The following is a 13,174-nucleotide window of genomic DNA, read 5'->3' as shown; positions in this document are numbered from 1 at the left end:
TATACATACATATACATATACTTGCCGGACATTCATAAACTTTCCCAGACCTACTCAGAAATGTATGGGTTTCATATATCTGAACTCCCATAGAGTTAACACTTTCCCTATCTCATTAAGTATTTTTGTAGTACTTTGGATAGCTGCCAATAAGCTGACGCGTGGATGTGCCATCATCTACTTACGCTTTCAGTTTGTTGTGCATATAAACTGTAATGAGGCTCCCTATTCATAAATCTGATCATATTTTTCATTAGTTATGAAGTGGAGTTGTTGGTTCAAAGGTTGTGAACCTTTTAGGGCTCTTGCTACATAACTTTCGGAAAAGATTTTGTGTCTGTTCATGAGCATCTGTGTCACTACACCTTTGTCCCTGTTGAGTATTTCTGTATGAATTTATGTCAGTGATAACTAAAAAGGGTGTGTGATTCTACATGTATTACTTGGGAAGGCAAATGCTACTTTTTTTGTTTTGTTTTGTTTTGGTTCCGGGGATTGAATTTGGGACCTTGCACTTGAGAGGCAGGCAGCAGAACCACTGAGCTAAATCCCAGGTCCAAGGCAAATGCTCTTTTAATTTCTTATATTCTTCTTTGTTATTTCCCCTTCTCTGCATCACAGTCTGTGTTTTCTATTCCTTGCCATTCCCCCACTGAGGATGCTACCAGAGACGGTGAGGGAGACTTTACAAGGCCGACATCGTGTGATACAAACATCTCTACTGCTCCTCTTGCTGTTGGCATCATTCCCTCTGGAGGGGCTCTGTGGGCTGTGGAGTGTATGAGTGGCTATGGCATGGATCCTCTCCTTGGTGAAGTAGTAATGAGAGTTAAGGCTGGCGATTACTAATTTATCTACACTCACCACCAAACTCCTCTCACATTTTACCATTCACCAGTCTTTAAGCGCAATTAATTGGTGTTGTGTTGGCACCAGGCTCCTGCTCAGCATGTGAAACACAAGCCTGCATCTGTCGGAGCTTGCTTGTCCAGAATCTCTTTCCAGACTGAATTAAACCACTTCTTTCCCTGGTAGGGTCCACACTCCACATCTCTGAGCAGATTTGTCTCCAGCTTGAGCACAACCAGACAGATCCTAGAAGAGGCCTCAAAGTCCCTGAAGCTCCTCTGGAGAGTCTCCCTCCCGACCGATGGCCAGTGTGCCCTCCACTGTGGGCAGGTAGGTGGTGATGCTTCAGCAGCACAAGGGAACCCCTGGGCCTGTGTTTCGATCCTCTCTGTGCCCAGTCCAGGCTGGCCCACAGCTGATGTTCCCTCAGTGTGGGTATGTGTCAGACAGAGGAGAAGGCAACAAGTTTATTACAGTTTCATTGTGTTCTCATCAGACCCTCAGCACTCCAAGAGCTCAGCTTGCAGCCCTGGCATGCGTACCCCACGCCTAGCGCCTTCAGTGAGAGGGTTCTGTCCACACTCCACACCCAGGAACACTGAGGCATGGGTCGAGGAGCTGGCTGGAAAGCATAACTACATGAACCTAGAGTGTATTCTTTCACTTTGGAGGCTTTAAGGTCTGTTTACCCTCTTGGGCCAGCTCCTGCTGTCTACTCACAGTTGCTTCACTGTAGGTGCCTTTGCCTGGATCCTAATAGCTTTCATTGGGTTTTAGGGAGCCATGTTCATGACTGTTTTAACTACTTAGGAGTGACAGGTCCAGAGCAAGAGCCAGGCAGGCAGAGCCCTGCCCCAGTGTCCATGGATTCCCTGTGTTTTTTGTGACAAGTTGCACAGCTACTTTGGCTAATCAGGAAGCTCCCTGCTGTACAGTGTGCAGGAGTAGCAAGTTAGAATCCTCTGGCTGGTGGCCTGGATAGGTGTGTCCCCCTTCATTTGTCTCTCCTGGCCAATGGGAAGTCAGAAGGGAAATTTGAGCTCTGTGTCATCACCCCATTTAGTTACACTCCTTTTGACATGTCTGAGACCTGGCCAGAGAGGCAGCACCCTGTGCTCTGAATGTCCTAGTGAGGAGCCTATCCTGAGCTTCCTTCTTGGTGATCAGGGGAGCAGTTTGGGTGCACTAAGCTTGGGGAAGTTCATAACTATTCCTTGCACAGGAAATTCATTTCAAACTGTTGGGGCATTGAGTGGATGACCTGTTCAGGGGGGATGGTGGGACTCAGGGGTTGTGGCTGCCATTGGCTTTTCCTTTCTTCTAACACACCAAGCTCTATTCCATCTTAGCCATGTGTGACACAGTCTGGCTGCCTGAAGTGTTTCCTGTCCCCCTCCTGACTCCTTTTCATCTTCATTTCTTAGCTTAATGTTACGTCCAAGTCAGAGAGAGCTCCCTGATCACTCAACCATGGTGTTGCTTTCTGTTTTATCCTAGCCCTTATCACAAATTATAATTTTATGTCTGTTCACCCTCTGTCTTATTTTAGGGAGCCATATCTAGTTTGTTTATATATTTTAAGGAATGAATAGATGAATGAATAATTTCTTCCCGTGCTCCCAAACTCTAATACCTGTCCCATATGATTTTTTTTTTTTTTTGGTACCAGGGATCAAACTCAAGTCCTTGTGCTTGTCAGGCAGGTGGCGGAACCACTGAGCTAAATCCCTGGCCCATGTCCCATATGGTTTTAAGTCAACATGTCTAAGTTGTTTGACCCTCAATACGCTGTTTTTGTTTTCAGCACATATTATGCCTGGTACCTTTGGCCTGGTGTGGAGTGCATGTAGAGCAGATTTCCAAGTTTTCAGCAGCAACTACCTGCTGTTTACTCCTGAGTATCATTAAATTCCCTTTTGCATTTAATGTCTCGACCCATACAAATGCTTGGAAAGTGTCCATCATGTGCATGTTTATCTAAGAAAGTTGGGTGGAGCCAGGTGTACACCTATAATCCCAGCACTTGGGAGGCTGAGGTAGGAGGATTGCTGCAAGTTCGAGACCAGCCTGGATTACATAGTGAATTCCAGGTCAGTCTCAACTACATAGTGAGACCCTGTCTCAAAAAAAAAAAAAAAAAAAGAAAGAAAGAAAGTAAGTTGGTTGGATGGGTACAAATAAAATCACATACTTGCTTAGAATATTTTTTTTTAAATAGAGGGTGAACAATAAAAATACAGGCTATGCACAGGGATGTGAAAGGAAAGATTAGAGAGGAAGGGATTAAATAAAGCTAGATTTCTCTAGAGACCTTGTCTTGTAGGTTTGACTTTGAAGTTATATAAATGTTTTACATAATTATAAGCAGAATACATCAAAATAGAATGAAAAACTATTTCCAAAAGTTTATAATAAGATGCAACAGATCACTCTTACTGTATGTGGCCCACAGCAGACACCTGCAGTGTGGTGATTTGACTGAACATCCCTAGCAGAATTGCTCTGAAGGCAAAAGGAACCATTGAAAACTTCAAAACTTTGATTTGAACTGCTTTCAGTGGTTATATTTTGTGTTACTTTTCTCTCATTGCTGAGACAAAATACCAGACACCCAAAGTTGGAGGGGTAGAAACTGGCTTATAGTTTGTAGAGGTTTGAGTCCATAATCAGCTGGCTCCAAGGCAAGGATAACAAAAAGTCAAGGCAGGGGCTGGGAATTTAGCTCAGTGGTTCTGGTGCCTGCCTCGCAAGCACAAGGACCCGAGTTCCATCCCTGGTACCAAAAAAAAAAAAAAAAAAAAAAAAAAAGTCATGGCAGAGCAGAAACAACACGGCACACACAAGGCAGCAAGGTAATGAGAGAGTTAACAGCGTCTCCCTGCCTCTTTTATTTTATTCAGGCTACTTAGGGCGGGCAGCACTCACACTTAATCCTAGTGCCCTGGAGCCTAGCATTGCGTCATGAATCAATTCCAGCTTCACACACTCTAGATCAAGCCTGTGACCGCGTGAAGCTTTGGGGGACATCTATACCCAAACCATAACATATTGTTAGTGATACTATAGATATTGATATTTTGAAACTATTGTATTTCTATTGCAAGATAAAACAAATAACTTCACTAGGTACTGAGATTTTTACCGTTAGAGACTGGAGATATAAAATCAAAGAAATAAAAGCCCTGTAATCCTAAATTTGAATTATAAACATCACTATGGAATTCGTGATGTGTTTTCTATTTTTCAAAATGTATTATTAATTCATTCCCTATAAAAGACTAAAGAAAATTCAACCCAGTATCATTAAGGACCTCTAATGCCCAAATTATGGTTTCTAAATGCCTCTTCCCTCTTAAAGGAGGCAGGACTTCCTGGAGAAATGGCTTAATTCTAGGTCTGGACAGCAAATGTACAATATGAGCTCAAATTCTGTTGTCTCCTAGTAAGAAAGGAAAAAGGCAGGGTAGAGGGATAACCTGTAGATTTACAGTGGCTCTCAAAGTGTGAGCTCTGGAAACTTGTCACCCAGAATCTTGTCACAAGGCTGGACTTCACCCCAGACCAACTGAATCAGCCCTTCTAGGAATGGCCCTAGCAGCCTAGCTCCTTTCTGGAGCTTCTACACCCACTGGTTTAGAAGAAATTTAAGAGGTGACACATGCAAAATGTGAATCTTATTTGGATCCTGAATCAAATTGTTTAAAAAATTAAAATTAGGAAACAATCAGAGAAATATGTTCCCTGACTCAATATTTGGTGATACAGATTGAGTACCCACTGCTTGAAATGCCTGGACCATGCAAAAGTTTTTTTTTTTTTTTTTTTTTTTTTCTTTTCCCCCTAGATTTGGAGCACAGGTTGAGTGTCTCTAATTTGTAAATCCAAAATCCATTGGCTTAAAAATTTTGGATTTAGGGCATATGAATTCTGGACTTTTAGATTAGGGATGTTTAATCTAGACTAAGGAATTCTTTTCATTTTTAGATACATTAATGATATTTTGGGGTTTTAAAAAATACTCTTTTTTCCCCTAGAGATATATGCTAAAATATTTTATGGATAAAAGGACACGATTGGTTTCTAGTATTGGTTTCAAAATAATTTTTGGGAGAGGATGATCAGTGTTGTGTATGCAAGTAGTTTGGCCTTGCACTGGTGCTTGATGAGGTTGGATAGGTACCAGGGGGCCATTATCCAGTTCTGCTGCTGTTGTAAATGTTTGAAGTGTTCATCTTATAAAAAAGGAAAGAAATAAGCAAATAGACCTACCCCAGAAGCCAGGCTGAGCACTGATGGAGAATGTTGTAACCTCTGGGAGGGGAGTGGCTTGCAGCGCTGAGCTTGGCGCCAAGGTCCTTGGTAGGAGTTGTTCTGCTGAGCACCTGTGGGATGCCTGGCGCTCTGCTTACTCTCAGCGTCCCACTTGCCCATACTGGAGCTCAGGGAGCCAGGTGTTCTCATAATTAACAAATGAGAAGTCCATTTGAACTATAAAGCTCAACTGTCCTTATGCCTTTTATTTTTTATATATTGTTGTTTTTATTTGATCCAGAAGTTGGAACTCAAACTCTAGGGAGTTAAATGGCACAGCGAGGATGTACCAGAGCTGTGCTTTGGAGGCCTTGCTGTTTTCACTGTAGAATCTTTCTATAAAAATGAAGAGTGGAATCCAGTGGAGCAGCCAACATACAGTAATTAAAATTTCTTGTTTCAAGTGCTAGACAGGCCATGTATAGGGTATTAGGAAAGCGACAGTGAAAGCGAACCTGCCAATTCACAAATGGTGTCATGGCACCTGCTCTGAGCCAGGCATGGGTGATCAGAGGGAAGAAAGACACTTACTGATGCAAGCAAGTAAATGACCAGTTACTACAGTCACTGTGACAGCACAGTGGTGGGGAAGGGGTGCCACTGAAATGTCCTGGAGAAAGTGCGAAGTGGGTAGGGGTTGGCCAGGCAGATGTGCCGTGATCATCCCCCAGCTTCCTGCACCCACTTCAGTAGAGCCTCATCTTACTGTGGGGTGATGGGTGGGCCAGAGCTGGTCATCCCCATATCACAGATGTAATTAAGCCTCTGAACGCAGGATGACTTTATCCTAGAGTGTGTAGCCTCTGAGCCATGACCAGAGCCCAAGTCTTTTGGGCTCAGAGATGGCAGAAGAAAATCAAAGCAAATGTAATGTTTAAATTAGGATGTGTTTTGGAGGAACCACTGAAGTCCTTGCACCTGACATGATTGGTTAATCTTAAAGGTAGGTTAAGGCAAGGAGTCAAAAAATGATACCTACCTTAAGCATTTTAGTTTAACTCAAAACAGAGAAACATACATTCTTTTGCCATTCTTTTGATGTAGAGCCAGGCCTTTTCTTTGAATTTGGGATTGCTGATTGGAGTTCCACATCTTCTTTCTTTCATAAGCCACATTCATAATGAATGTCTGTCACTTCCAATTTCTGTTTCTTTAAGATGAAGAGAAAACTTAGACACTCAAAAAGCAATCTGAATATAGAATTCCTGTAGTCTGTGTTCCTCCCACATCCTTTATAGTTGTCTCACCCTCACCTAATTTGCCAGAAATTTGTTTTTCAGTGACTTGTCTTTATCTGGTCTTCCCTAAAGTATATATTAGTTTTCATACAACTAGCTGTCTGTTTGTATACATAGTTCATAGTTTTAATTAATATTCAATAAATTCTATAATTTGATTGTAAGTACTACTGCCGTGAACAGGTTTGGGAACAAACTAAAGGGATTCTTCATAAGCTGACAACATGGCTACTCATGGAGCAGAGGGATTTCACTAGAATAGCTGGTGACAGGGTGTTTGGCTGGGAGGAAGGGGTATCCTCTGCCTTGGGGCTGGTTAAGAGAGTCTCTGCTGTGTGTGTGTGTGTGTGTGTGTGTGTGTGTGTGTGTGTGTGTGTGTGTGTTTCAGAGAATTGGGCAGGTGATTTGCTTCCCCTCCACACTTTGAAAAATCAAAAGAGGTTCTCCTAATGGATCATACTCTCCTTTTAATACCTTTGTATTATCTTTTTAAGACTTAAACATTACTCCTTGGTATATACCCCAGAGAGTTAAGTTAGCATGCTATAGAGCGGTGGTCCTTAACTGTTTTGGCACCAGGGACTGGTTTTGTGGAAGATGATATTTCTATGGATGAGAGTGTGTTTGTGTGTGTGTGTGTGTGTGTGTGTGTGTGAGAGAGAGAGAGAGAGAGAGAGAGAGAGAGAGAGAGAGAGAGAGAGAATTTCTCTTATTTATTTATTTGGTACCAGGGATCAAACTTGGGACCTTGTGCTTGTAAAGCAGGTGGGGAAACCACTGAGCTAAATACCCAGCCTGATTTCTCTTTAAAGTTGGTATATGTTTGTGATATGTAGTGATTACATTCTTCAGTGCTAGCACTACTGCCTCAGCTGTACCTAAGATCAGCAAGCATTAGATTCTCATAAGGAGCGTGCAACCTAGATCCCTCACGTGCGTAATTCACAATGGAGCTCATACTCCTATGAGAATCTAATGCTGCTACTGATCTGATAGGAAGCAGAGCTCAGGCAGTATAATGCAGGTGATGGGGAGGGGCTGTAAATACAGGTCAGACTCGCTTACTTGTCCACAACTCATCTGCTTTTGTGTGGCTTGGTTCCTAACAGGCTGGGGACCAGTATTGATCCATGGTCTAGGTGTCGGGGACATCTGCCTCAGAGATACCTTCATACCATGTTTATTGTGGCACAGCTCACAAACATCTAAGCTACAGAGTCAGCCTAGACCCCTGTCAGTGTATGAATGGATAAGAAAATGTTAGAGATCTATTTATTGCAATCAGAACATGATTATAGTATGATACAAATTGAGTATTACCCATAAAAAGCACTGTCATGTCATTTGCAGGAAAATGGATGGAACTGAAGATCATCATGTTAAGTGAAATAAACCAGACTCAGACAAAATCTCATGTAGAATCTAGAGAAAAAATTTAAAGCAGCACTATACACCCACAACCTGCAGGAGAAAAGGTTTGATTTAGCTCACGTTTTCAGGAGATTCATTACATGGTTGGCAGGCTCCAAGGCAGAGACATCACCACAAAACAGTATGGTGGGGCAAAGCTGGGTAGTTCACGATAGCCAGGAGGCAGAGTAGGAGAACAGTGCCACAGAGTCATGGGTGAGGGACCATGCATAATACCAAAGCCACACTTCCGTGCCTCACCCCTGTATACCCAGGAGTGTGCTTTACTAATCTGTTAGCCATTTCTTAATCCAGTGAAGTTGATCTATCAGGATTAACTGTCACAATCCACCCTCGTCCATTTCACACCCAAACACGTCTTCTTAAACCATCATTAATCTCCAAATAAAGACAATAGCAAGTTCATAATTCCACCTAATATGATACAGTTATCCAGAGCACATCCAGAAATGGAATAATCCTTTCTCCAAATTCTCGACAGTTCCAGGGCAAACATTAAGTCCTATGGCTCCATGCTTGGCATCCAGAAAGCTTGGCAGCCCCACTCCTAGGTTACAGCCCACAACCCACTCTTGATCTGGCTCTGTTCACTACCACATTCCCAACATCTCCAAGCTCTGTTTACTCACTATATTCCCAACATCTCTAATTTCCTGGGGTCCTCACTTTACTTTGGCTTCATTCTCACGGCTTCCTCTCTGGGACTCTTTTCCTGGCCTCCTGTGCCTTCCTTTGAGACCTGAGTGGAAGCCTCCCTGACCTTACAATTTTTATATTGGAAAACTAGCATCATGTGGATACTGTCATTGGAAGCAGCAACCAGTTCCTCTTAGACCATGACTGTACCCCGTTCCCAGGGCAAAAGGCTCTTCACCCGGGACCCCAGTCCTGGCAGGGGATCAGATGTCCAGGGCAGGCCAAGGCTCCTTACGAATGTGAGTTGACAGGGAAGAGGGACCATGGCCACACCTCCTTGGCCCACCCGTATACACCCAGAATCATACTTTCGATTTGCTAGGCCTTGTCCAGTGATGCTGACGTATTGGGATTAATGGTCACAACTTGGAACAATTTGAAATCGTATCTCTTAGAGATATTGCTATTGATGTTTTATTGCCATCTTAGTAAACACATCTATGGATGTGGATATGTGTATATACAGGAAACAATGCCTTAGATACAGTATATAGACTGTGTTCTTTTTGTCACCTATTATAATCTTTTGAAAGTAGTAAATCTCTAAACATCATTTTTAATAGTGGCAAAATTATTCCTTTTTATGTAAATACCATTACCTTTTGAGATTTGTATTAAACAAATCAGGTTGCTTATTTTTTCCTACTAGTAGCAATGCCAAGGTTAATATCATGGACATAGGCATCTTCTTGGGCTCATTCTTTTACTCCATGGGGTAAGTGCTGTGGTATAGGATTTCTGGGTCAGAGACCCAAGTGCTTTTACACTTTGGTAGATTTGCCAGGATGCTAGCTGGGCCATGCCAGTTTAGTCCCACCAGTGGTTACAAGTCTGTTTTCTCTTCATCCCACTGGATTTTATCCAATTTTATCAATCTGAGCAGCAGCAAAAGGCTTCCAGTTCAAAGATCCAAACATTAAAACAGAAACACTAAATCTGCTGGAAGATAGATTAGGTATAACTCTTGAAGACATTGATATAGGCCCAAAGACTCTATGAATAAAACCCCAGTTGCACAGGGACTATCACAAAGAATCAAAAAGTGGGATCTCATCTTATTGAAAAGCTTTTGCATAGCAAGAGAAACCAACAGAGTGAAGAGACAACCCGCAACGTGGGAAAAATTTTTTTACCAGCTATTCCTCAGACACAGGACTACCATGTAGAATAAATAAAGAACTTAAAAAAACTGGACCCCACCAAATTTAGAGACCCAATCCAGAATTGTGCATCTGAATTGAAGTAGAAACAGCAAATAAATACATGAAAAAAATGTTCAACATCACTGGTCCTTTGTGAGATGCAAATGAAAACATGATTCCATCTCACTCAAGAAAGAATGGCTGCTATCAAGAAATCAACCAATAACAAATGCTGGTGAGGCTGTGGGGAAAGTGAAACCCTTTCCACTATTGGTGGGAGTGTAGACTGGTGCAACCACTGGAAATCATTGTGGAAATTCCTCAAAGGACTAAAACTAGAGGTTCCACTTGACTCAGCTGTTCTCTTCTTAGTATCTTCCCATAGAATTAAAAACATACCACAGTGATATATGCATACCTGTGTTTATAGTGGCACAGTTTTTAATAGCTAAATCTTTGAAACAGCCCAAATGCCCATCAGCTGATGAATGGATAAAGAAGATGTAATTTTTTATACAGTGGCGTACTACTCAGCCACAAAGAAGGATAAACTGGAGACATTTGTAGCTAAATGGATGCACCTTGAGACCATACACTTAAGTAAAATAAACTGTACATGCATGTATAAATACCAGATTGTTTATCTTGTGTGAGAAACTAAAACTATAAATGAAGACCAAAATGTATAATAGATGTTGTAAAATAGGAGAAAAATGTTCAAATGAGTAGAGGAGGGAGTGGAGGAAAGGAAGGCAGGGAAAGGAAATAATAGAAACACAGCTTTTATAAATGAGGGGAAGAGGGGTTGAAGGAAGGGTAGGGGAATGGAAAAAAATAATCCAGATATATCATGTACAGGTACCAATTCCCTGTGATTAATGTGATCATTATACCTAAAATGTACCGATAAATTTAATTAATTAAAAAAATGTCTTTGCTAGTGAAAGTGATTTTGATGTGATTTTGTGGGCCAGGGATTTAGCTCAGTGGTTCTTCTGCCTGCCTTGTAAGCACAAAGACCCGAGTTCGATCCCTGGTACAAAAAAAAAAAAAAAAGAAAGAAAAAAGAAAGAAATCAGATGATGTGATTTTGTAATTCTTCCCATGTAATATGTGATTGATTGATTGTGGTACTGGAGACCAAACTGATGCTTTTGCTCTGAGGACCTAGCACTCCGTACCCCTTTAATGGTTTAATTTTGTGACAGAGTTTCCCAAAGCCACTAAGTTCCTGTTTCATGTTTTATAGTCTTAGTTCACTTTTTGAATTTCTTTTTCTTTTTAGGTAAAAGAAATGAAAGCAGAGATCACCAAACTACATAAAAAACTGTTTGAACAAGAGAAGAAGTTGCAAAACACTGTGAAGCTTTTGGAGCAGAGCAAGCACCAGGAAAAAGTCATCTTTGACCAGTGTAAGTGGGTGCCTGAGAAGTGGCCACCATGTCTGATGCTTCTTGCCTCTGGGGGCTGACAGTCCAGCCTCACTGTCCCCCCTGGGTCCAGACCCTTGGTAATCACGCCTCCTATTTGTGGGTTTCTTTTTATATTGCATCCTTTCTACACTGCACAGAACTGTCTTCTCTGGCTGTACCTTTTTGGAGTGACTGCTCAGTGCCAGGGGCCATTCTCTTGCTGGGGCACAGGTGTGTGGCAAGTGCTTCACAGGAGCGCCAAGGTGGGAGTAGCGTGGTTGTCACTCTGTTCTGGGAGGTGGGTGTCCTGGCTGAGTCTGAAAGGAGGAGCAGGTGATGTCAGGTAGAACAGGAAGTGACATTGCAGGCCGGAAATAGCAGGGATAGAGGCCGGTGTAGGGTTTTGTCTGTGACATACTACAAGTAGCTCCTGGTGCAGTAGCAAAGTGGAAGCTGCCTGTGGCCACTTGAGAGGGAAGGGGCTGGGGGCCAGGGACTATGTTGTGAAAGGCCTCAGGTGGCAGGCTGAGGGCAGCTCTTAGGTAGACTAGGGGATCCACCTGTCACATCTGTGTGTGACAAAGGCTCACCGTGGCTGTACCACCAGTGAGCAGGAAAGGACAGGCAAGGCTGGTGGCATCCAGAGGAGATGTGGCTTCAAGGAATCCTGTAGGCAGATGTAGAACTTCAGGGCTGGGCCTGGCTCTGGTCCACTGATTTGGAGGTGAGTGGCAGCCCTCAGCACCCACAGGTGTGTTCAGTGTCTCCTGTGATGTGGCCCTGCCCATTCCCTGCACCATCTGCACTGCAGTCTGTCTTGGGAGAACCAATAACTGGCCCCTGCTTCTCTGATGTGCCAGCAGCCTTGTGCTACTCTTTGTTTCCAAGCCCAGAGTTCTAGGGTATTTCTCAGAGGCACAGGGACTCAATTACCACAAAGTAGGATTTCCTGCTTAGTGAAACCCTGACTGAATTAGAACTGCAGGTGAGAGAAACTTATCACGAACAGGTCTGGGGCACCTGTCCTGTGCCCCCATGCGAGGTCCAAGGACAGAGGTGGGGAGGGCTTAACTGAGGGCTGGAAGGGCACAAAGATTTGCTACAGGACAAAGTGCATCCCAGGAAGCCCAAGAGGTGTTCAAGGCTCTGATTAAGGCTCTAATTCAACACCAGCTGGGCCTTGAGGAATCAGGAGTCAGTCAGATATAAAAGGGTAGGAACTGATCCTGTGCAGAGCCTTGTGGCCTCACTCCTGGTCGGCAGCAGAGCAGTGAGCGTTCGTGTATGTGCTCAGGATATGCCAGGGGCCAGGTTACCTGGAGTCTGAGCTGGACTTGAGCAGCATCAAGGACTTGCGTGGTTCGTTTGCGTAATAGAAGATTCTGTGGCTGAGAGTGTGGAGGCAGTGGAGACCTGTGAAGGGTCTGGGGCTGGGGCAGGGCTGATGGGGAGAGGATGGTTTGAAAGATAGCAAGGAAGTCCTCTCAGCAGAGGGGCAGAAGGGGTCTTCTGGCTAAGGAGTTCATGTCACTTGAGAGAGAGGAGCAAGGGGAATGGGGCAGTGCCCAGCATGGTTGCGTTGAGGTAGCCATGGGGTGTTTGAGTCAGACTGTTGGGGCAGCAGGGAGGCAAGTGATGCCTTATACAGCTCCAGGTCCTAAAACCAGAGCCTTGCTTCTGCTCAGCGGCCCCGCCCAAGCAGCCTCGGTGTGGGGTGTGTAGCTAGCCCCAGCCCCGTCTTTGGGAGGCACAGTTTAGTTCACATGGGTTAAGTTACAGTGGTAAAACAGAACAGAGCCGTGCCATGCCCTGCCTCCTTCGTTGGTGAGCGAGGAATCACGTATGCTCGAGCAGTTTCAGAGCTCTATTCTCCCGTGTGACCTGGGTCAGGTGGCTTAACTTCCTTATTCTAACCAGAGACAGTAACCCTGAAGGGCAGAGGCTGGCCACATGTCCGGGGATCTACTCCAGCTGTGTAGAAAGCGCTTCCACTTTCTCCTCGAATAGGGGTGAGAATGCTTAGCACAGGCCTTGGGGGAGCAGGATTTCGGCAGGTGTTAGATCTCTCTCTCTCTCTCTCTCTCTCTCTCTCTCT

General features: G+C 43.7%; 1 protein-coding gene across 7 annotated transcripts in view; it reads left to right on the top strand.

The window, feature by feature from the left end:
- Cdk5rap2 (CDK5 regulatory subunit associated protein 2) overlaps positions 1–13,174 on the top strand; it is a 190,945-nt gene that overhangs the window by 173,561 nt on the left and 4,210 nt on the right. For 6 of the 7 annotated variants that reach the window (XM_010602920.3, XM_010602923.3, XM_010602918.3 and 3 more), the window contains 2 exons: positions 1,036–1,179; positions 10,953–11,079. In XM_010602920.3, the coding sequence (XP_010601222.1) occupies positions 1,036–1,179; positions 10,953–11,079 (271 nt within the window). The remainder of the gene's footprint in view (positions 1–1,035; positions 1,180–10,952; positions 11,080–13,174) is intronic. The other variant, XM_010602919.3, reaches the window with a different exon arrangement.

Source organism: Fukomys damarensis, unplaced genomic scaffold (assembly GCF_012274545.1).
Source record: "Fukomys damarensis isolate Sample0158 unplaced genomic scaffold, DMR_v1.0_HiC HiC_scaffold_36, whole genome shotgun sequence".
Taxonomy (NCBI): Eukaryota; Metazoa; Chordata; class Mammalia; order Rodentia; family Bathyergidae; genus Fukomys; species Fukomys damarensis.
Note: the sequence above shows the minus strand (reverse complement) of the source record. Positions and strands in the feature narration are given on the sequence as shown.